General features: G+C 35.5%; 1 protein-coding gene across 1 annotated transcript; it reads left to right on the top strand.

Moving 5' to 3' along the window:
- The first annotated feature begins 5 nt into the window (after positions 1-5).
- On the top strand, positions 6-24,415 carry LOC578149 (ubiquitin carboxyl-terminal hydrolase 12). Its single transcript, XM_778338.5, has 11 exons — positions 6-216; positions 4,627-4,707; positions 11,364-11,577; positions 12,557-12,637; positions 14,145-14,305; positions 15,165-15,241; positions 15,820-15,903; positions 16,854-16,986; positions 17,820-17,884; positions 18,341-18,419; positions 19,507-24,415. The coding sequence occupies exons 1-11, from the start codon at positions 184-186 to the stop codon at positions 19,609-19,611; spliced, it is 1,113 nt and encodes a 370-aa protein (XP_783431.3). The 5' UTR covers positions 6-183; the 3' UTR covers positions 19,612-24,415.
- The last annotated feature ends 163 nt before the right edge of the window (positions 24,416-24,578 follow it).

Below are 24,578 nucleotides of genomic sequence, written 5' to 3' on the forward strand. Positions count from 1 at the left end.
CCCTTCGATATTTCTACACGCTAACGTTTCTCTTCCAGAGTTTGTCAACATTATTTGCAAGGCAAGAATCGACTGGAACGATCCGAGATAACTTGTTACTGAGACATCGAATAATGCTTAGGAAAGAATTAAGACCTCCGTAAATCTGCATGCTCCAAAGAGAGACAAATTTGCAACACGTACATGTATTCGTGTTTCTCTCTAGTTTCAAGAATGGTGAGTATTCCGGGCTCGTAAGCTTGTCGGTGTTGTATGCGAAAATTATACGTGTGACCTGTGTTGACGAAAGTCGGGCTCTCCGGCCGTGCGTTGATTGTGCATGTGCCTATGGCTGTGTGCTTGGATGGAGGGAGGCGGGGGCTCGATCCGAGGCGGGTACTGTGACTGTGTTAGTGTGTGTAAACTGTCTGTATCCCGGTCTTTGCTTTTGATCTATTCCCCATTGTGGCCTAAATACATGTGTGTTGTGTAGATTCATCAAGTTCATTATTGATAGAAATAATGTAGAGGTCTATAGATCTTGGATCTTGGATTGGATTCCTCCGGAACATTCCACTAGGGAATTTTAACTGGAGGTGTGGCTTTGAGTGGTCAGTTACTTTTGGCTTGTGGGTTTTAAAAAAATGAACAGCTCTGCTTTGAATGCAGAGGTAGTTTTGGCAGAAATTACTGAAGACGGTAGGTTGTTCCATTCCTTCGTGGTTTTTGGGAAGAACGAGTTTGCATGGACATCAGTTCTCGTGTGATTAAGCTGGAATTGGTGGTCATGCCCCCGTGTTCTGCCGTGGGTCTTTGGGGTGATGTATTTCCGATGGTCGATATCCATGGTCCCATTTAGTATTTTGTAGAGGCAGGTTAATCTGTTTGCTTGTCGTCTTACTTGCAGCGGCAGCCATCCAAGGGATTCTTTGAGCGACGTAACACTTGTGTCCCTGCCATAAGTTGATGTAGTGAACCTGGCTGCGGCGTTTTGGACACGTTCAAGGTCTTTGATGTTTTTAGCAGTGAACGGGTCCCAGGCTGACGTCGCATAGTCCAGGTGAGGCCGGACTAGTGTCTTATAAAGTTTCTCCTTGGTTGACTGCGAGGTATGGTGAAAGTTTCTCTTGAGGAAATTCAGTACTTTTGATGCTTTGGATCTGGCATAGTTTACCTGTGCATTCCATCTCAGGTCGTTTTGAATGTAGACACCTAGATATTTACTTTCCTTTGTTTTCTCAAGAGTTACTCCCATCATGTTATATGTGGTGTGTGATTTGTTTCTTCCCCTGGAAATCCGCATAGTGGTACATTTAGACGGGTTGAATCTCATGCCCCATTCGTCAGCCCAGTTCACCAGTTTATGCAGGTCTTGTTGGAGGGTATCTTCATCTCTCTGGGAATTGATGGTGTTGTAAACAAGACAGTCATCTGCGAAGAGTCTGACGGTGCTGGATATTCCATCGTGTATGTTGTTAATGTGAAGAAGGAAAAGGTGGGGGCCGAGTACTGTACCCTGCGGTGCTCCACTGAGTACGGGGGACCAGTCAGATGACTTTCCATTCACCACCACCCTTTGGAATCTCTTTGTGAGGAAGGATGAGATCCAGTCTTTCGTTTTAGTACGTATGCCATAGTGCTCTAACTTGATGAGCAAACGCTGGTGAGGCATAACGTCGAAAGCCTTGGCAAAATCGAGGATAGCTATATCCGTTGTGAGTTTGTTGTCCATGTTTTTAGTTAGGTCGTGGTTGGTCACAATCAACTGTGTTTCACATGATCTCGCTTTACGGAAAGCATGTTGTTGATCTGAGAGAATATCATGCTTGGACAGGTGTTTCATTAAATTACCCTCGATGATGTGTTCCAGAAGCTTGCAGGAGGTACAAGTTAAGGACACCGGCCTATAGTTTGCTGGGTCAGTTGTTTGCCCTTTCTTATATATTGGCGTGATGTTTGCTCGTCTCCAATCTAATGGTAGTTCCCCCGTGTCTAATGAAAGCTGGAAGATGTGTTGCAGTACTCTTGCCAGTTCGGATGCTGCCAGTCTAAGGGCTTGGTTGGGTATGTTGTCTGGACCAATCGCCTTTGCTACGTTGATGTTTTGTAGTAATTTTCTTACTCCTTCTTCCGTAATTATAATAGGTGGCATTTCAGGGAAAGGATCAGCTTTCATGGATGGCTTGGGTGTCATCTCGGCGTCTTCCCGTGTGAAGACACTGTTGAACTGGTTTGCGAGGGCTTGTGCTTTATCCAGGTCATCTGTTAGAAGTTCCCCTGGGACTTTGAGTGGTTTAATTCCTGTGTTTTCCTTCCTTCTAGATTTTACATAGCGCCAAAAGGATTTTACATTGTCAGAGTCCATGATGGAAGCAACAAAGTTTCTGTGGGCACGTCTAATTATTTTATCAGTACTTTTCCGGGTATTTACAAAGAGTTCCCAGTCCTTATCATTTCCTGATCTTTTTGCTTTAATATAGTGTTTCTCCTTTTTCTTGCAAAGTCTTTTAAGTTTGCTAGTAAACCATGGTGGGCGCATACGCCCTTTAATTAGCTTGGTGGGAACTAAATCTTCAATGATGTTGGACAGGTTATTCCGGAACCAAGACCAGTTTTCTTCTACTGTTTTCTTCTCTGGGTTACAATCGAAGTAATCAGACTGAAGCGTGGAAGCCCTCGTCTTGAATTCTTCCTCTGGGACGTCTTTCCACAAATAGATTTTACGCGGAGACATGGCATCTATTTTAGTCTTTGTTGATACTGATGCTTTGATGATACAGTGATCACTGATTCCAGGGCTAGGTTCAACATTTGACATTAATGATGGGTGGGTGGTCAAAAGATCTACTATAGTATGACAAACAAACCGATTCAGTGACTTGATTTGTTTTAGTACTTTTATATTAAATAATGACAAGTCCGTGAAGTTGCGAGTCGTGCCTCATGAGATGCAAATTTGAAATTACAAATAGGCCTAGGTCATGTCATGTTCAGAGGCAAAATGCAATATGGAAACTACATTATTGTGTGGTACTGGTAGTGTGACCATTAAATTTGAACAAACTTTGCGCACAGTTTTTAACTTTTAAATCCATGAAAGTGGGTAACACTGAGTAAGAATTAGATTTTTAACATATTATGAATTGATAGATCTCCCATCCCACAAGCATTGGAGAGAGAAATCTACATGCAGTGATGTACCTTGTCCTCTGCCTTGTGATTACATTTTCTGTGGAATTGAATGAGAAATTGTAAATATATGGACAAATTTGCTGGCAAGAGTAGAGTCTAAAGAATTTTAAAAATAATAAATCAGCTGATTTTTATTACATTTCTCTTGAATTCAAGTTCTCTCTTATTAGCAAAGTTGTTAATATATCCACAATTTCTCACCCAATTCCAGAGCTGTAATCACTTGAATGCAAATTTTTAGACTTGATGTCTTTATTACTTTTTATTTAATTGCAGCATGTTCTAATTCCACATTTCCACATACATTGTAGGTACATGTATAGTACCAAAGCTGTGACATCATAAAAATCAATTTTTAGAATTTCTCAATTTTGTCTTCATTTTCTGAAAGAGCATGACTGTACAAACTGGATTATTTAAACTTTAAAAATACATGATACATCCATTGGAAAATATAAAAGGAAATCATGTACATGTAAATGCACCAGTAGTTCAATAAATCTACCTGCCTGTCACAGGTGATAGATTGGTCGATCAATTGAGCTGTGTAAACACTATGTAAAAGCATACCCTCTACCATGTATGTGCTATAATTATAATTGAATAGAATGCATAATTAAATGTTTGTTTTATAGAGGAAAGGATATAGATAGAAATCAAATTTATTGGGGCAAATATGAGAGGTGCTCAAAATGAGTTACAGTGACAAGGCAAATAAGTCACTCGGTCATACAGTGTATATTGTTTTATAATGGCTACACAACATGTCTAGTTATTTGTATAAAGTTTTATCATTTTATCATAAATTTTCACATTTAAAAAAAATTAGATACAGGTTTCCTTATGCCTTTACCCATATCATATTGATAGTTACAATGTACATGGTACTGCATAAGAATTTAGTTATCTGTAAAGTGCTTTGAGAAGGCCTTCGGTCCTGAAAAGCGCTATATACATGTAAGAACTAGCTATTATTATTATTATTTTTGATCTTGCTTACCTCATCATGTTCAATTCATTTGCAATGTATGCTTGAAAATTATAATACAACATGTACTGTATGCCAGAATTACATACCTGTCGGAATACATACATGTACGTACATCTGTTTAAGTGCTTCAGAGACATGCTTGAGAGATATACATTGTAAAATACTTTTTAAATATTTTTGTCTTTACCGTCAATTATAATTCTTTTTAATTCTTTCTTCTTCTTCTTCTTCTTCTTTTTTTTTTGGGGGGGGGGTAGGGTTCACTCCTATCTGTATGTCTGACCTGGTAATGAAATGTGATGACACTTCCTGTATTTTTTTAAAATAAATTTGTAATTTTCTACTCTCTTTCTCTGGTTTCATCTCTGTCTCTCTCTCTCTCCTTCTTTCTCTCCCTTTTTCTTTCTCTCTCTATCTTATCTTCTGTTCTCCTATTTCTTGTTTTATATTTGTCTAAATTCTAGGGAGCTAATGCATCCGCATTGGAGAAGGAGATCGGGTCAGACCAGTTTCCACCCAGTGAGCACTACTTTGGACTTGTCAACGTGAGTTTATAAGAATCCATTTCCAATTCAGTTCAATTAAACATATCTACATGTATTTGTCCAATATAAGGTCAACATGGAGATTTGTTCCGCTCACATGAAAAATGAAGGCTAGACATAGTTTACAAAGAACATAAATAGAATAAAAATTTACAAAATATGGATACATTTTGGTGATAACAAATAATAATCATACACAATATTGATTTTCGTTTTTGATTTGGCTTGATTTGTTTCCTTGAGTTATATGTACATGTATATAATTTAGCTGTCTTCATGCACATTCATGAACAAAAATTATGTAACACTATACACATAATAAATTCAGCTTTTAAACTGAATTGAAGTATTGGAATAAATCTGATCAACAGGATAAATAAAAAATAAAAAACTAGAAAATAATCACTGTGTTAATGATTATGAATGACTTACATATCATTTTCGTAAATAACCTTTATAATTGTCCAGGTAACTTCTTTTGATAGCTATTGTTTGTTTATACTTCAGTTGCTCAAATATCTTTAAGAAGAATATTGTTGTTATCGTTTCTTGTTTGTTTATTGTTGTTTTTGTGTATGCATGTGTGTTTTTCTAAAAGTGTACATTTAAAGTTTCTAGTAATTCAATTTTGTTAAAGCTATTTATATGTAATTGAATATTCCGGTAATAATTAAATAGGGGTTACCATTAAATGGTTTCCCGAGATCATGGGGTTTCTGTTATGAAATGTTGCACAACATTCTCAAGAAGAAGGGTTTTGTTTCCCCACTTGTGTGACTCAGATAATGTTTGAGAGAGTGATTGTAAATATCTAGTTTGTAGAGGTAGAGAATGATCAAGTTTAATTTTGACAACCTCATGATGTCAGAGTTCATGGTGGGAGTCAAGTTTCATTGGCAAACAGGCAATTTAAGAAGGCCTAATTAATTTAGTGTACAGGTAGACAAGAAGTACAAAGGAGAAATTTGGTAAAAAGACTCTAATACCCTTTTCACATCTATTTTTCTTAACCCCGGACTATCCTTAACCCCATACTATCCTTAACCCCATACTATTTTTTTTGCTGTTCACATCTATTTTCTTAACCCCGGACTATGTGCTTAGCCGGGGTTAAGAAATTTCACGCGATTCACACTACGTTCGCCTTAGCCCCGGACTATTCGATAGCTCATGAATATTAATGCTTTTGCTACCGCGCATGCGCCTTTCGACTAAATGAAGGGGAAAAACCCGCGCGCTAAATTCTATATAAATATAAATTCAATTCCGATCGTTTTCCCTTTATTATTTTACCGATACAAATCAATTACCCATTTTTCATCCAATTCACTTGATAAATTTACCTACGTAAATATGACTGATAATGATAAATGCAATAAAAAATTATGAGCTACATGTTCTTTCACTATTTTTTTAAATCAATTTTATAATAAAGATTTTTTCATAATGACCTCTGCCTCGTAAAAGACTAAACGTCAATACAGAGAGCATGCATGCGTAACGTGAACTGCATGCATGCGTAACGTGAACTGCATGCATAGCGCGCGATAAATGCAAATTCACGACCACACGACCACGCTGTCTGTGATTGGCTGTTGCTTAGCCCCGCTTCTCCTTAGCCCGGTTCGGATTCACACTACGCAGCTTAGCACCACAATTGCCCGGCTAACCCCGCAATTGCCCGGCTAACCCTGCTATTTTGCAGGGCCAGATAGTCCCGTACTATTTGTGGGGTTAGCCCACTTTGGCAAAACGTAATGTGAACAGAAAGCCGGCTAAAATTACCCCGGGTAATTGGTGGGGCTAAGGAAGGAATTGGTGGGGCTAAGAGCCCCCTTAGCCCCACCTATTTCCCGGGGTTAAGCAATATTTGGTAGATGTGAAAAGGGTATTAAGAAACACTATGAACATTGAACAACATTCAGTATAGCAGCTTTTCTTTATTACAGGCCTGATTATTACCCGATTTAAATTGGTTTCCCTGATTCCCTGATATTTTCCCTCTTTTTTTTCTTTTTTTCTTTTTTTTCTTTTTTTCTTCCTGATTTTATCCTGATTTTCCCTATTTTCCCCCAATTTTCCCAATTTTCCCCCAATTTTCCCCCAATTTTCCCCCAATTTTCTTACTCAAAAGGGGGGAATGTTGTTAGATGCCATTCCCCCCCCCCCCGAATCCTCTTCTTTTCTTTTTTATTCAAGGGGGGCGTGGTTGAGGGGGGGAATTTTTTATTTTTTTATTTTTTTATTTTTTTAGTGCTCACTATCGCCCCTGTTATTATCAGATTCATGTTTTATTTCTTAAATACCGGTAGAAGCAGCTCCTTTACATAGATCACATACCAGAAAAATTGTTTTAAAAGATATTTTATAATTTCTTGTTAAATCGATGAGATTCACAGGTGAAATGGGTTTTTATTTTCTTCACTCAAACAAATGTATAAATCTTATTTACTTTCTTACATACATTCAAATTCAACTTGCATATACAGTTAACAACTAAACCATTCATACCCCTTGTAAATTTGATGTTTTTTGTGTTTTTGATAACTCAAGAATGAATGGTGGAATAGTTGGATTAGGGCCTTTGTTGAATACTTTTAGATGTAAGCTTTAAAGCCCCTCTGCCCTAGTTTGGCATGGAGGAATTAGATCATTAACCTCCCTGCAAGGTCACTAGCAGGTGGTTATCTATTCAAATCAGCTCTCAATTAACATAAGACAAAGAGCATTATTGGGGATCAACTGGTACCGCTTAGACATTGGTGACTGAGAGGGCGCAAATAGTTGTAAGTAGTGCAGTGGGGCTTTAAGATGTCACATTTTCGAGAAACATAAATCAGGACAAATCGTTGTCAACTGTATCTGTATCACAAATTATGTGTGTACATGTACATGTAGGAACAGGTAGGCTATAAAACATAATGTAGATGTTGACCTCTTCACGTAGGGCCTAATGGAACAAGGCCAAGAACAAGCAATTAATGTTCCATTTTTGAAGTCCTGAGGCTTGCCACACTACCTTTCATAAACATCCTGGAGCCCAGTCAGTCGAGACAACCATTGTATTCGAGAGGAAGGCTTCATTGTAGGCAACTACTGTAGCTACAAATGTGATACTCTTATAGCCCTACGATAAGGTAATAGCCTTTTCCGTAGTCTGAGCATCAGTCATCAGACATGTGTAAAGAAACGTTTGATGAAACGATATATAATGAAATTCATCGTTTTGAACTTAAACTTGATTTTTAAAAATCTTCATCCCGCTCTAGTCTGGTTAGCGTATCGTAAGAAAATTGTACAACTGAGTGGGGCCTATATAATCGCTTACCGATGATTGGCCAGCAGTTATGTCATTTGACCTCTTCTAAATTTGTTTCTTTATAAATACACACTGTTTTGTTTTTTTACACCATGTTGTTTTCTAGTCTGTATGCTCCTTTTGCTATACAATTATTCTCATTTCTTTCTAAAAGTTTGGCACTAATGCCCTTTAGACTGAACATCTGATTAGTTAGTTCATAGCTTTTTAAAGTGGAAGTCCACCCTGAAAATAATTTTGTTTGAATACATGGAGAAAAATGAGAAGAACAGATCAGTGAAGGTTTGAGGAAAATCGGACATTAAGAAAGATATGGATTTTTAAATCCAAAACTTTTCATGAAATACTTCAAATCTGTGAGTTGAATTGGCAAAGCGGTCTCTAAATATGATGTCACCCCCTCACATTTTATCTTCTGTTGAATGCAAGAAATGTCATTAAATTCCATTTTGATCAAAAGATATATATTCTTCATGCCTATCTCGATCATACATCACGAATAACGTGTTCTTTCATGCACTTCCATATAAGATAGGTCGTCTATTCCATTAACATTCAGAGAACTTGAGATTTTGGGTCATTCTGTCATTCTGTCATTCAGATCAGTGGTGAATTGTGATGGGATGACATCACAATTTCTGACTGCATTGCCAATTTGTCTCAAAGATTCCATGATTTTCATGATTTTGAAAGATTCATAACTTTCTTATTTGTTGTCCGGTTTTTCTCAAACTTTCACTGAATTGTCTCTCCAATTTTTCTGCTTCATTTAAAACCCATTTAATATAAGGTTGGACTTTTCTTTTATTAGGAATAGTGTTTACATGTTAGTGTCCTATTAGAGTCTGAGCATGTAAACTAGTCCCTATTGGGACCTATCAGGATATTGATATGAGACTTTGCCAATCATACCAACCTCTTCAATACAATAGCAGGTAGTGTTGTCATCACATAATAAAAGAAGATGGTTACATTACCCATTTTATTGTTAAATCGCGGTTGACTATATTTACAGGTTTACCGGTACTGAAAGATTTTTTACACATTGCAGATGTGCAAAACACATCGGGATATATAGGTTAGGTTTCTATTGAATTTGTGAGTCATAAAAATGCATAGAATTGGTATAATGTAGGTTTACTTCAATGATATTAAATTTCACTCGCATTAAAGTTGGCCTCCATATAAAGTCAGTAAATATTGTAATTACAAGTACATTCAAGTATTTTGATAGGTTTTATATAAATCAAGATATGAAAGTAAGATATTATTGACATTACAAATTACTGGTATATACAAGGTATATTTACATTAGAATTCTCATAATTTGCTAGTACCTGTATACATAATAGATAATTATGAAAAACTGAAAATGGGGTCTATACAAGCTGTTGGAAATTGCAACATCTGTGATACACACATGTAGTTTTTGAAGCACAAGTGAGTGTAGATGTACATGTACATGTATTTCAGCCTCAAGCAACAGATAATGGTATATCTCATCATTCAGGCATCACACTAGTATCTCTTCTTCAAGATCTCATGATTAATTTATTTATGCTGCCAGCCTACACTTCATAAAGTTTTATTGCTAGAATTGTTTTACAGATGTAGCATGACCTTATTTTTATGCCTCCGCCACCGAAGGTGGTGCCGGAGGCATCATGTTTTCGGGTTGTCCGTCCGTACGTCCGTACGTCCGTCCGTCCGTACGTCCGTAGGTCCGTCCGTACGTCCGTCCGTCCGTCCCGTTTGACCGTTATCACAATATCTCAAGAACCATTTAAGATTTAAACTTAAGACTCGGGAATAGTATTAATCACCATAGGAAGACGATCTGATTAGATTTTGGAGTACGTAGGTCAAAGGTCACAGGTCACAGAGGTCAACTTATGAAATTCCTTGTATTGAGTTTGTTAGCGCGATATCTCAAGAACCATTTGAGATTTAAACTTCAAACTTAAGGATAGTATGTATCACCATAGGAAGACGATCTGATTAGATTTTGGAGCACGTATGTCAAAGGTCAAGGGTCACAGAGGTCAACTTATGAAATTCCATACATTGAGATTGTTATCATGATATCTCAAAAACCACTGGAGATTTAAACTTCAAACTTAGTGCTAGTGTGTATCACTATAGAAAAACAATCTGATTACATTTTGGAGCACGTAGGTCAAAGGTCAAGGGTCATAGAGGTCAACTTATGAAATTCCATACATTGAGATTGTTATCATGATATCTCAAGAACCACTGGAGATGTAAAAACTTCAAACTTAAGGATAGTATGTATCACCGTAGGAAGACGATCTGATTAGATTTTGGAGCACGTAGGTCAAAGGTCAAGGGTCACAGAGGTCAACTTATGAAATTCCATACATTGAGATTGTTATCATGATATCTCAAGAACCACTGGAGATTTAAACTTCAAACTTAATGATAGTGTGTATCACCATAGGAAGACAATCTGATTAGATTTTGGAGCACGTAGGTCAAAGGTCAAAGGCCACAGCGCACATTATGAATGCAAAAACAGCTTGTGATCGCGTTATCTCAAGAACCGATTGATGGATTCATGCCAAAATTAGGTCATGTTTGTTACTTGCAGAGCCAATGAACTGAGTAGATTCTTGGTTCATAAGGTCAAAGGTCAAAGGTCATGGGCCCATTATGTATGCAAAAATAGCTTGTGAACGCATTCTCATTAGAACTGACAGATGGATTACTATTTAACTCAGAACATCTTGCAGAGCCAATGAACTGAGTAGATTTTATGGTCATGAGGTCAAAGATCAAAGGGTCATATATGTATATGAGAAATTGCTTGTAATCACAATATTCTGAGAACCTGTCAATGGATTACCATTGAACGTGAATTCAATTTTTTTTTTCTGTTTTGGTTTGTAAAATTGCTCTATAACGGAGGCATCATTTTCGACTGCGCGCAGACGAATTCCATCTAGTTTTTTATGAATATAAGAAAGTGCAGGAAATATCTTTTGCAGAAATTTTAATTTTATCTCAAATATATTATAAAAGATAGAAAGTGATCTGGTAATGTTACATGTCTAGGATTTTTTGTTGTTGTCATGAATTCTATTAATGTAAGTTGTAACTAAATTTACATTCCTGAACTGTTCCTTTCATTCATGTACATGCTTTTGCTTGATGTCATATGTGTTTATACACGTACTAATGTAAGAGTGTATATGATCTTCCTTCTCAGTTATAAATGACGATGTCTTGAAATTGAATTCAGCTGAAGTCAGTAACTATATTGATTAAATATACAGTGTAATTGGCAATTTTTGTTGTCTCTATTCTCTGGACCCCACAGTTTGGAAACACCTGTTACTGCAACTCGGTCCTCCAGGCACTGTACTTCTGCAAGCCCTTCAGGGATCGGGTCCTGGCCTACAAGACCGCGCCCAAGAAGAAGGAGACCCTCTTGACCTGTCTCTCTGACCTCTTCAACAGCATCAACACACAGAAGAAGAAAGTGGGCGTGGTGGCGCCCAAGAAATTTGTGGCCAGGTTAAAGAAAGAAAATGGTGCGTATTCTTATCTTTCTTCCCTTCCCCCCCCCCTTTCTAGTTTGAAGAGGGGGTGGAGGCTTGGGGGGCTTTTTTGTACCATGTTGTGATAGTAAATTAGTGATAGAACTAGATGTTGAGGTGACGTTAAATATAGTAGTAGGAATTGTCATTGTAGTGATTGTGGTAATAATAACAACAAAAATAATAGGCATTTATATAGCACCGTCTATCTAGACCATTCTAGTCCAAGGCGCACAAGTTAATATTTACCCTGGTTTTAGCCTAGCTGCCAGTACAGAGTATTTCAGGGAATTAATTCCTGCCAGGTACCCATTTACCTCACCTCGGTCCAGTGTGGCAAATGTAGATTCATAGTTTTAATCATCTAAAATTTAAAAGAGACACAGTGTAATTGGAGATGGTGTTGGTGGTGGCCATTGTGATGATGAAAGTGATGGCGTTCACACAGCACTATCCTGCTGTTCTGCACCCCTGTCTCTTCTCTACAATAAATATACATGTATTCACAGCAAGTAAATTTTATTTCTTCTGATTGCTAACCAGCGCTTAAAGATAAAGACCAGTTATGGTCATGCGATTGCATTGTAAAAGAAACGTTGTGGAATTGATCAGAAAAGGTTGATCATCTAGCATATAAGTATTGTTGTGTACTGCAAGGTTCTGGAATCATCAAAATGATAAGAAATTTGGCCCAGTCTTCGTAAAGTTACAAGCACTGTACATAGAAAGATGTATATGGCACTACGCACACATGCGCGACACGTGCGTTCATCTTTCACATAACAATAGATAAACTAATTTAGCAAATATATCAATTAGTAGGCGGTTTCCCGGCAAAATTGTTATTATCATGTATTAGTTGAAATATATTCTTTTACATGATTGGTAATAGGAGCTTCCATTTCATTTTTTGAAATTGGGGCGTATCTAGTACTGGTCTTTACCTTTAATATGTTTATTTTTCATTTCACAGAGGTATTTGACAACTACATGCAACAGGATGCACATGAATTCCTCATTTATCTACTCAACACGATAGCAGACCTCTTACAAGGTAGGTCATTCATCCAAATTCTTTGATAATTAACACCTTATTAAGGATTATTCACATAAGCCATGGTAAACTGCAGTGGTTTTTAAAAGATATATTAAACTGTAATACACTTCATCTGTTAATATCTCTTGTAACTCACAGATTAGTAAGTACACATTGGAACACTGTTTTGGACAACAACCTTTTTCATCTCCACTTGCCATTCATTCTGTATTTAGATATCTTTTTGTAATCCTGGGGCTTACCATGGCATTAAGTTAATAAGCCTTTATTCATTAATTAATATCATTCAATATTTTATCAATTCAATTCAGTTCAGTGTGATCCTTTATTCATGTCTATATTAACAAATAAATATAGTTTCTAGTAAATCACACTGTTAAATGCATGAACATCATTAAAAAATAAAACGTAACATGAATATTTATTATGAAAAAAAAAAAAAATATTGAAGGGATCTTGCAGAGAAATTCTGTGTTGTTGTAAGCGCATTCCATTTCAGATAAGGACTTCACATATTCATGTAGATAAATTTTTATGTTCATTCCATTTCCTTAATCTATATATTCATTTGACAATGTTCCATTAGGCAACATGTTGAAAACTGAAATTTTCCCAATACCTGTCCTATTTATTATGTGCACTGTACCGATGCTTATCTTTATTAGTCACATTCAGGATAAGCCCAAGCCTTTGTTACATACAATGGAAAAAATGTAAAACCTGCTGTGTACATGTATGATTTGATTGCCGGTGAGGGTGGGGGGGGGGGGTAGAATTTGGTACAGATGCAATCTGATTAAAAGAGCTAAAGATGAAACATTAGCATTAAAGAAATATCAAGGCTTTGATTGGTCTTGTGTCCCACAGTGGAGCGTTGCTAACTGTTTATTCAGAGTGAATACCAATTCTACATATCAAGACAAATATTATGCAACTGTCATACCGGATTTGCAATCCATTTCATCTGGGCCCTGTGACAAACATGTAACAAGTCGACTTAATATCAATCGTAAAAATACATAGTATCTCCAATCTTGCTGCAGTTAGTTACATCATACTATGCTTTTTATCTAATATTTACTGAAGTATTTATTAGTTACTGTTTATTGTGAAGTTATGATTGGTTGAAGGAGATATGGTTGATTGGGGACATTATTATTACCTTGCCCATTTCTCCAGTGTAAAGGCTACTTCATATTACATGTATTTACATTTTATTTAATTTCATTATTGCAATTAACAACTACAGGGTATGTATAGTTTAATCACATGATTAAACTTTCTTAAAAGGATTCCTTTAGATTGTTCAAGTTCAAGTTCAGTAATGGTTTATTAATCCAATCAAAAATATATTTTGTAAATATCATAGTATATGAAAAGCCACTGAAGCTCTATTACCCATGTTTACAAGTGTACATTGGCAATTTGGCATGATGAATGACATTATATGAACATGTTAAAAACAAACAAACTTTGATAAAAAAATGAATGATTTATCCCCCAGCTGAGAGGAAAGCGGACAAGATAGCTGGTAAAGGCAAGCCAGGCACCCCTAACGGGATCATCAATGGAAACAACAATGACATGAAGACAGAACCAACGTGGATACATGAAATATTCCAAGGAACGTTAACAAACGAGACAAGATGTCTCTGCTGCGAAGGGGTAAGTGGACTCCATGTTTTGCTTCCATCTATGGTCAGGGCCCCATTTCACAAAAACTTGTCATCAATGACAAATGAAAGTTTTTGTTATAAGCTAGTGAAATCCTTGCTTCTGATTGGTTATCAGCAGATTTGTGACTGATTTTTGTCATTTGTCATTGAAAAAAGGATTTGTGAAACAGGTTCCTGATGTTGCCATTTGGTAGAGTTTGCAAGTTGGCATTGAGAACTTGATAGTATTCCTCAAGGATCTGTCAGAGCTACAGGGACCAGCGATCAGGAGCAATTTAGTGTGGCCTTTTGGTGAAATAAGTTTCAATGAGTCCAGAGTATTTCAAAACTACATTCGCTATGAATGTCTGTCATTCCATAGCAACCATTGTTGAAATAGATTTTTTTCTTCTTGTATTTGAGACTTTCCTAATGCTTTTTGCCTTTCCTCGTTAAATCATTATTTTAACAAAGTGCTTTCCCTTTCCTCAACATCAGCACAATGCGTTGTTATGCGACAGAAAGTGTAAGATTTCATATAAATGCAGAAGATTGATAGTCTTCATGCCTCGTCTTTAGGCAAATGAAATGAAGACTGTTTTTTAGTCTATTTTGGTTTCAATATCACTTTATTAACAAACATGATTGTTAACAAAGGGAGATATATTGTATACAATTGTATAGATTCTACAAAAAAGTATATAAAAGTGGAAAACTTTTACAAAGTTGTTGGTACATTTCAATTGAAAATATATACATTAATGTCTTCATTTTAATTTACCTGTTATGCATACATGTAGCCTGACATATATGTGCTTCTTTAGTTTCGAGACCAATCTACTTATATACTAACTTTCTCTTCATTACAGGTGAGCAGCAAAGATGAGGACTTCCTAGATCTGTCTGTAGATGTGGAACAGAACACGTCAATAACACATTGTTTAAGGTAAATGAATGTATGAGAAGAGTGTACATTCTTGAACTGATCGGTACTATCAAAATATGAAAAAAATCAGACCGTTGTTTGCCCAGCAGTAGATCATGAACGTGAATTTAAGTCAAATTCTTTACAGGTTTCTAACTTTGCAGTTTTGCAATAAAAGGATAGAAAGAAAAAAATATTGGAAAATTATAACATACTACTTATGTCAATTTATATGATATACTGTCTGAAATATGTTTTGTAGGTGTTGCCACAGAAAAATACAAAATTGAAATGAATATTTTTAGATATGTACCTCTGCTAACCATGTATGCGTTCTCAACCATTTGCTATGCACACAAGTTCGTATCCTTGTAGTATGGAAATAATGAATAAAACACTAAGGTCTGTATATATTACAAATGCAGTAGTGTCTGATATCATGCTTCAACAAAGGAAAATTTAGACCTAACATATTTTTGTAAAATCTGATTTTTAACAAAAGCTTAGGCCCAGTGTCGGGTTTGAATTTCAGTAGAAAATGGGCCTTAAAGATTATTATTATAATTCTACACACATTCATATTTTGTTTATGATTGCAGGGGTTTCAGCAATACAGAAACATTGTGCCATGAATACAAATACTACTGTGAGACGTGCTGTAGCAAACAAGAAGCACAGAAGAGGTGAGTTTTATTAAAGCTTTCTTGTCTTCCCTCTCAAATTTGACAAATTTGAACGGTAGCAGAAGCTGCTTGGTTAAAAAGTGTTCATAGTCGGCTCCAACTCCTCCAAAAGCGGAACAGGATATGCCTTTTTTTAAATAGAAACCAGGTAGATCCATATTCATTAATAATAATGAGAAGCCCGTCAAGATGGTGATTTGTTAATTCTGCTGGGTGGTAATTGTTAGTATGTAATATTACACTTGCTTTGTTTGACATGTGCATTGCTCAATAGAAGCCTGTATAGTAAAGACATACGAAAAAAACTTGTTAAATCTTTCAGCACCATTCAATTTTATCCTTTAAGAAATGTTTTGACCCATATCATTAGAATTAGAAGTTATTTTTTCTATCTCCCAATATGTTACTAAATGTATTAATTTGCAATCCTCCTTCTTCTCTGTATATATAAATAACATTTTCAACTATAGTTTTTTATAATAGAGCATGGCCATTTCCTGAAAAAAAGGAGTGGGTTGTGGATTAGAGAGGCAAGGGTCAGTGTGCAAGACCAAGACTGTCCAAAAGCAATAACCAGTAAAAAATAAAAAATACATAAATAAATAAAAAAAAATCATAAACAATGAGAGTTAGGCCCGACAGTTTACATAGACCGAGAACAGAAGTACTATAAAACATTATTACAACTTTACTCATCCCTGCTAACTTTTCAATTCAGGAAGATAAACAAGTTTGGTCTCTGTTTAATGTATATAGTACATCACTAATCACTCTGAGGTATTTATATATGTGACTCCTGGTGAAAATGAGAGTAAAATGTTTGTTTTTTCCAGGAGTATGTAAACTTTCGGGCCCAAAAGTAGATAACCTGTGTTTTCTTATTCAAAATTTTCTTCTATTGAATGATTGTAAGCTTAGTAATCTTAACTCTCCGATCTTTACGATTTTAGAATGCAAGTGAAGAAACTTCCTCAACTGTTGGCGCTACACTTAAAACGGTTCAAGTACATGGAACAATCACATAGATATACCAAGCTTTCCTACCGAGTCGTGTTTCCATTAGAACTAAGATTAATGAACACGGTATGTATGCAGTCATCTTATATTCCATATTTCATTTCTTCTCCTTAGCAGCTTTCAAGCAATCATACAATGTATGGTATGCACCAGAGTTATCGTATTTCAGTTGTATTTGGGGAACGAAAGTTGTAGGTTTGAGCTCCAATTTGTCATCAATGTCCTTTGACAAGAAAAAAAATCATCTATTATTTTCCTACAAGGACCCAGGTGTAATTAGCGGTACCTGGCAAGATTTATTCCTTGATGTATGCTAAGTATGGTTCTCATAATGTAACTCTTGGGTGATTTCCAAAGCAATATGGGAGTGCAAAGAGATGTTACAGAATCTTATTCACAGAATTTTAACAGAATCTTATCATTGAATTATTTGACTTGGCTTAACATTGTAACAAGCTTCAGTAATGATAAATTTCAGTATTATGTTTGAAGCGTCCTCAAGTGTTTCTATAACATGAAAGAAAGGTTGATCTCAGAAAACTTTATCAATGTCTTTGAGCATTTTATTAGATTGGAAATTCTGTCAGGGTCATTAATACAGCAAGGATGGAGGAATGAGGTAGTGTTTTAGTTGTAGTAGTGGTTGTGGTAGAAGTAATACCAGTTGTAATCATCAAGAATACAAAAGCAAGTAGAGTATAGTTGGAGATGGTGGTGGTGGTCATTGTGATGAAGGAAATGGTACCAGGTAGTGGTCACACAGTATTATCCAGCTCCAGTGAGTATTTTGTTAGATTGGAAATTCATTCAGGGTCATCACAATAGAGCAAGATTGGAGGATGAGACACACCCCCTGAAAATGTGTTTATTTCATTGTTCATTTGTCCTTCCTTTTACAGAGTGACGATGCTGAGGCACCAGATAAGCTGTATGATCTAGTTTCTGTTGTTGTGCACTGTGGAAGGTAAGATATCAGTACATTTATAAATAAAACAATTGATTTTCATTTGTACTGTGAAATGTCTACTAAACTTTAAATGGCAAATTTATTATTATTATATAATATCATTAAATGCTAAATTACTAGTTTGTATAAAAAAAAAAAAATCATTTGACCTAATAAAAGAAAATGTGATATGATGCCTGTCACAATGACACTATGACCTTAGTAACCTGTTTACTTTTTTTTGGGGGGGGGGGGGTTCATAATGAAGAAAAAAGTTTTAAAAAGTTTTATTTGTTGTATATAGAATGTAAGAAGTTCCACAGTATGAGGCATACATTTGTTGATCCAAAGGCATGTGAGCTTTAGCTCAGTGAAAGATTCCAATGCACTGAAGAGGTGAATGATTACATTCATGATAGAATTTTTTGTTGGGGTATTTCATATTCTAATTTTCTTCTTTTTTTCTATGCACAGTGGGCCAAATAGGGGTCATTACATCACCATTGTGAAGAGCTTTGGTTTTTGGCTTCTCTTCGATGATGACATGGTAGAGGTAAGAAAATAGGAGGAGGAGGGGGGTGAAGTGGGTGTGATACAGCGATTGTGGTGTTGGAGCATTAGAGGTGGTGGTTAGGAAATGATGATAATGATGATGACATGGTATAGGTGAAAAATAGGAAGAGGAGGAGGATATGGTGTTTGTGAGTGATATGGTGGTGATGATGATGGTGTTTTGAGGTGTGGTAGTACTGATGGTGGTTTGGAGATGATAATGGTGAAGATGAGGTGGTTATGAGATGAGGTGGTGGTGGTGGTGGTGTTTAGAGGTGTGGTGGTTTGGGGGGAGTTTATAATGATGATGAGTATGGTGGTGGTGAATATTTTTTAATGGGTTGTGATTGTAGTAATGTGATGATGGTGTGGTAATGATGATGAGGATGATGATGATGGTAGTGATCATGCTGGTGGTGATGGTACATGTAGTAATTTATGAAGAGGAAGATGATGATGATGGTGATAATGATTCTTACAGAGCTGCCAACCATTCCGTTTTTGTCGGAATTACTTAGTTTTTTCCTCCAAATTACGGTATTACGTTTTTTAATAATTAAAGTTTTTTAATTTATCTTTTTTTACATACGGCACGTCAAACCACTGCCCTAAAATCTGATTTGATCACAAATTCAATAGAAAACTAATTTTAAAACAAACTTGAAGAGAAAAGTATTCTCCAAAAAAATGTGAAATGCTAATAATACCAAAATAACCATCAAAAAAATTACCTGCTTGTATGGAAAAAAACAGTGTGTCACGCGTGGTTGTAAGTTTCGTTTTTATAAATTCCTTTTTTTTGCTTGAAATTCCTTTCTTTTGCCATCACGATTCCTTTTCTTGGTCGCACAAGTTTGGCAGCTCTTTTCTTGTCATGTTTCTTTTACTGTCAACTATACTTATGATAACACTAAGGTGTGACCAACCAAAGATGGTTTGTGATAATTACTGAATATATTTCCTGTGCTTTACCATGTGTTCTGCAAAAATATAAACATTCTTTCATAACCTGATTGCTCATACCATATTACCGGGTATTAGATGTTCCCTAATGTGTCCAATGTCGGTCTTTCTTTCTCTTCCTACAGAAAATTGAAATCTCAAGTATCGAGGAATTCTACGGTCTGGCCACCGAGGTGCAAAAGAACTCTGATTCTGGGTACATTCTCTTCTACCAGGCAAGAGACTTGTAAAGAAAGAACAGACAGACAATAAGGACGGTTCAAAGACCAAAGTCTTGATTAGTTTGTCCGAAGAAAGATTGCTAATGGAAAGAACCCTCCCTGGAAGCATCTTCTTACAGATGTCACACCTGTGCGGCGAGATGTGAAGCATGTTCGACTGAACTACAGATGTCTCAAAGCCATCAGACATAGCCCTGATGTATGTACCCTTGGATATTCTATTGATGATGAGCAAAGGAGTGTGTTTAACGCATCACTATCAGCATTATAGACGAGGGGGGAAATATCTTCAGCATGTGGTTGCTGCCCTCAACAGTCTACCTGATGGATTATTCAAGCGATCAGATAAATTCGGAAAGAGCATCATCACATGAAAAAGATAAAAGTGGAAGTCTACAATTTTTTTAATAATTTCAACCTGTTGATTTGTCCCTTTCTTCAATCTACTGGTCTATTTAATCCCTAAACAACCTTGTGGTGAATAGTAAAGTGTACGGTTGATTGACACGATTGATATAAACCCAAGGATATGATAGAGCTTTGTCTGAGATATTCTTTAGATGTTTTGTTTAACATGTTACAAATGATAATAAACTAGTCTCAGGAGCAGTGTTGTGCACATTCACCATTAAGTAGTTAATTCCAAGATTCACTGTCAGACATTTATTTATCGTACAAGCTGTTTTATTATAATCCTTTTTTCCATACATTTTTTGTAGTTAAGCGGGAAGACACAATCAGAATGAAATAAACCAAATATAATTATCAAAACTTTGAGAATGAATTGACACATATAACTGCACTGTTTAATAAATACATGCAATTGTGTACTTTTAATATATATATATGTACATGTGGAGCGAATGAACTATTTCTCATTCAACGAGTATGTACATATTTATGGAATTTTTCAGCCATTTTAGAATGCAGACTTATTGTACGTAATTAACTATATATAATGTACATAATGTGTATATCACAGAACTATTTTGTGGTAGAAAGTAAGAGATGCTATAAAAAAAAAAGAAGATGAAAAATAGAAAAAAATATTCAGATATGCTATTATATTCCATAAATTCCATTTGCTGATACTAAAGTTGATACATTGGAATTTAGATTTAGTGCCATCTTTTTTTAAATCTCATAGAGATTTTCTTTCTTATTATTTTGTTAAGGTTAATAGCAAAGAAATTTTGAATAGAATATGTAATTTATATGTTACAATTCTTTATATCTTTTTGCAATATATTTGTATACTGGCCGCCACTTTGGTAGTACTATTGGATTTTTTCTTCTTCTTTCAAGTGAAAGAAATGTACTTTAATGTGTGACCCAAGCTCTGCTGTAACATTTGCTACAGTTACTTTGTAGTGCTCTTCATCTTATTATCATCTGCCACTGCATTTTAAAATACACTGAAACCTGTATATAAAGACTGCTTAAAGGTCGGGTGAAATTCCAAATATAAGTTGATTCCTGTTGATGTGCAGGGCTGCATACAACTCATATTTTGTTAACTAAAAATCTAGATATATTTCATAGATTTTTAAACATTTTTAAAAATAATTTTCAAAACCTGCTAAGCTCCTCCCTAAAAAAATGCCCCAGACCTCATTCCCTAAATGACATCATCTGTCAATCATTAGTGAGCTAACAAGAGACGGTGTAACTTCCCCCAGCTCAGCACATGCTCACAAAAGAATTACATTCTTTCATGCAATACCTCCAAATTACCCTACTTTTCCTGGTGATGCTACAGCACGTCTGACATAGCAACTCCTATGTTGGTATTGTATTGTCTATTGATAACGGGTGGTCAGCTCAGTGGAATATATATGCAGAAAGTGTCTATAATAATAATAATAATACTTTGTTCTTGTATAGCGCTTTTCAGGACCGAAGGCCTTCTCAAAGCGCTATGTACAGGTTCCTTTATTTATGGTCAGACAGGTTGTCTTTCTATACAGGTTAATAGTGCAGGTTTGACTGTTTAATTTGTAATGGCTCCTTCACATATAGTGCAGTGAATTGTGGTTTATCAAAGAAGATAGATTTTTTTCTTTAACATGTAAATGATGAGCAGTTGAGGATGAAAAATTACCTCTATGCAACAAAGGTCCTATGCGTACCGGTACTCACTTATCTGTATGTTATAATATACAAAACTGTGAAACACATTGAGCTTATTTCTCCCGGGCGATTTACCAAGGCATATGGGATTGAAGCTGCGATTGGACATCCACGTGTATGTTCAAGAATATTTCGTGTAAGAATTGCGCTAACAATCAGCTTTAGAACTGTATCATTTTTGCCACCAGGTTTATGATTTACGAAATACATTTGTACATTCAAGAATGATTCATTTTCATTGCGAGGATATTCGAAAGTTGAAAATAAGAATTGTGCTATCAACTAGCATTAGAAGTGTTGGGTTTGGCCATGTATCATTTCCGTATTTCTATTCCTGCTACCAGATTTATGAGCAACCAATACTTCAAGAGTCAAATTCTAAGTTTAATTTTTTGTTTTCTTGTTAGATTGAGCTTTGAATATCTTCCAGGAACAAGTTTTATACAACGCATGTAACTTTTATTTCAGAATTTGAAAAAAAGTTGCAAACTCAAGGGAAACATTGACATTGTTTGAAGGGATTTGCTACCCATGGCATGGAATGATTCATACTCACCTTCATAAATCAACTTTTTTTTCTCTCTCTGGCAATCCATCTTGATGTTATTAAGAAGTACTCTCACTTGCATTGCCATCTTAAGATTTCAAACAATATCACCTCATAATCTTTCACGCTTCTTCATCAGGCTTGTGTGAGCTATATCATGACGGTCTACAAGTTGTTTTGAGGTACTATTTTGTTGATGAAAAGTTGCGATTCTTTTATGACAAGTCATCATGAAACCAGTATTGGCAGACATGTCAACAAAAGCATTGATGTTCTTGTTAATCGGAGCATTTATTGTGCTAAGATACCCAATAGTCCAGAGAAATCTTGTTTTTATGCAGTGACTCTAGTGTTCATTTTGTGATTTGGTATTGATCATGGTGGTCGTACTGAAACTGCAGTTATGGTACTTATCAAATTTCAGATAGTAATATTTGAAAGTAGGTCATCGACCCTAATGTAGTTCATGTACCGGTAGTTCATATTTTAGTTGGATCTATTATTGCCAACTTGTCGATGTCAAACAAAGTAACCTTTGATTTTTGTATAATTTGTTTGTGTCCCATTTTGATCAAAGCATCAACTGACTTGTGTGTTCCTAAGTAATGTTACAGTCATTCCTACCTGAATTTATGAGCTACTTTGACTTTTAGCTATGGCGGTTCATTGAATTAGCTGACTTTTCACTCATAGAAACAAGAGCATTATATTCACTGCTTCACTTGAGTAAAAGAAACTCCAAATTCTTTGTTAAGTAGGTTTCAATTTTTCGAACATTTGCTAGATTACATGGTTCAGGGACTCTTTAATTCTTCCTCGCCTACAAATTTGGGGTGGCAAAATGAAATGTAGTATCTTAAAAATATATTTTCTTTTTCCTCATGTATGATCTATCGTCCCCCAATGCACACAAAGCCTATTGTAGGATTCCCACATGTATATATATATACATGTTTGAGTGTCTGGACACTTATTCTCAACCTCAATGCTGCCAACAGCTTTAAATTAAACAGAATCGTTCAGTAAAAAAATTATTACTGGGAGTTTTTCTTTTTAGTATATAATATACCAATCAATCAGAGAATTACTTCTACTAAACTTGTCTCTGATATCAAAAATATGTACAGTATGTTATGTCCTGCGCACATTGTTAGTATAGGAACTGTTTCATTTGTTGCGTCAAACAAAAATTTATATGACAGAGAGACTTCCTAGTCTATTTTGCACTTTGAAAGTCCATCTTTAATAATATTATATGACCAAAGTGTAGTATGGAGTGTCAATCAGAATATATAAGCTACAATTTGTATTATTTTTTTTTAATACAGATTTTATTGTATTATTTTTCTTCAATTTGGTATAAAAGCTAATTTCTACAGGTAGTTTTTGCTGTGTTATAAATTTATCTTTTATTGCAAGACCAAAGTTTCCACATGTTGGATTTGGAGATCATATTCAAGTGCTTATAATTCCTCAGTATTTTTCTCTTCATTCTTCATAATCTATAACAATACACAATAAAACCATATTTTCAGGTGATTTGGACTACCATACCATGACAAGCGATCATGCAATCATATCCTATATGTAACATTACTGTCTGTTGTAATGTTAAGATATAGAATCTTGCAAAATACTTTGACATAAGATTAAGTGCATTATGATTAATGTTAGATCAACCTTATGAAGAAATATAAAAGAATATTAAGTTTAAACAACCAGATGTTCTTCCATTCCAATGAAGCTAGCTTTGGCTGTTTTTAAGGACTCAACATATAAGTCTATTTGAAGGGAAGTATATTTTATACATCATTCTCCAGTTCTTGATAGGGATACATGTATATCATATCAGTAACATAGTTTGTTGACCTCTAGATACGTACATGTTAAAGGTAGAAAGTTCATTGACCTCTTGATGCTCCACAGTAGTGCCTCTTGTGCATTGTATTCAGTTTCTTCATGATTGCTGTAGTTTTTGTCACAGCCAAAACTAGCACGGTATGCAAGGAGTATGAAAAAGAATTGTGATGTTCTTTCCCTCTTGTGTTGGGAAATGTTAGTGTTGATTATGAAAATTTATATATTGAATTATAAAAGATTAAATAAATATTTCAGTATATGCAAATTACAAAAAAAGATTGCAGTGGTTGAATTTTATGAGTCCTGTGGAATGACAACAATTTGATGTGTCTACTTTTTTTTTTAAGGCCACTGAAGGGACTTGCCAAAAGTGACCACTATGGAAAGGTAGCCATTCAATTTCTTTCATCAATTTTTTAAAAATTTGAATTATTTTTAC

Source organism: Strongylocentrotus purpuratus, unplaced genomic scaffold (genome assembly GCF_000002235.5).
Source record: "Strongylocentrotus purpuratus isolate Spur 01 unplaced genomic scaffold, Spur_5.0 spur5_scaffold_11, whole genome shotgun sequence".
NCBI classification, from domain to species: Eukaryota; Metazoa; Echinodermata; class Echinoidea; order Camarodonta; family Strongylocentrotidae; genus Strongylocentrotus; species Strongylocentrotus purpuratus.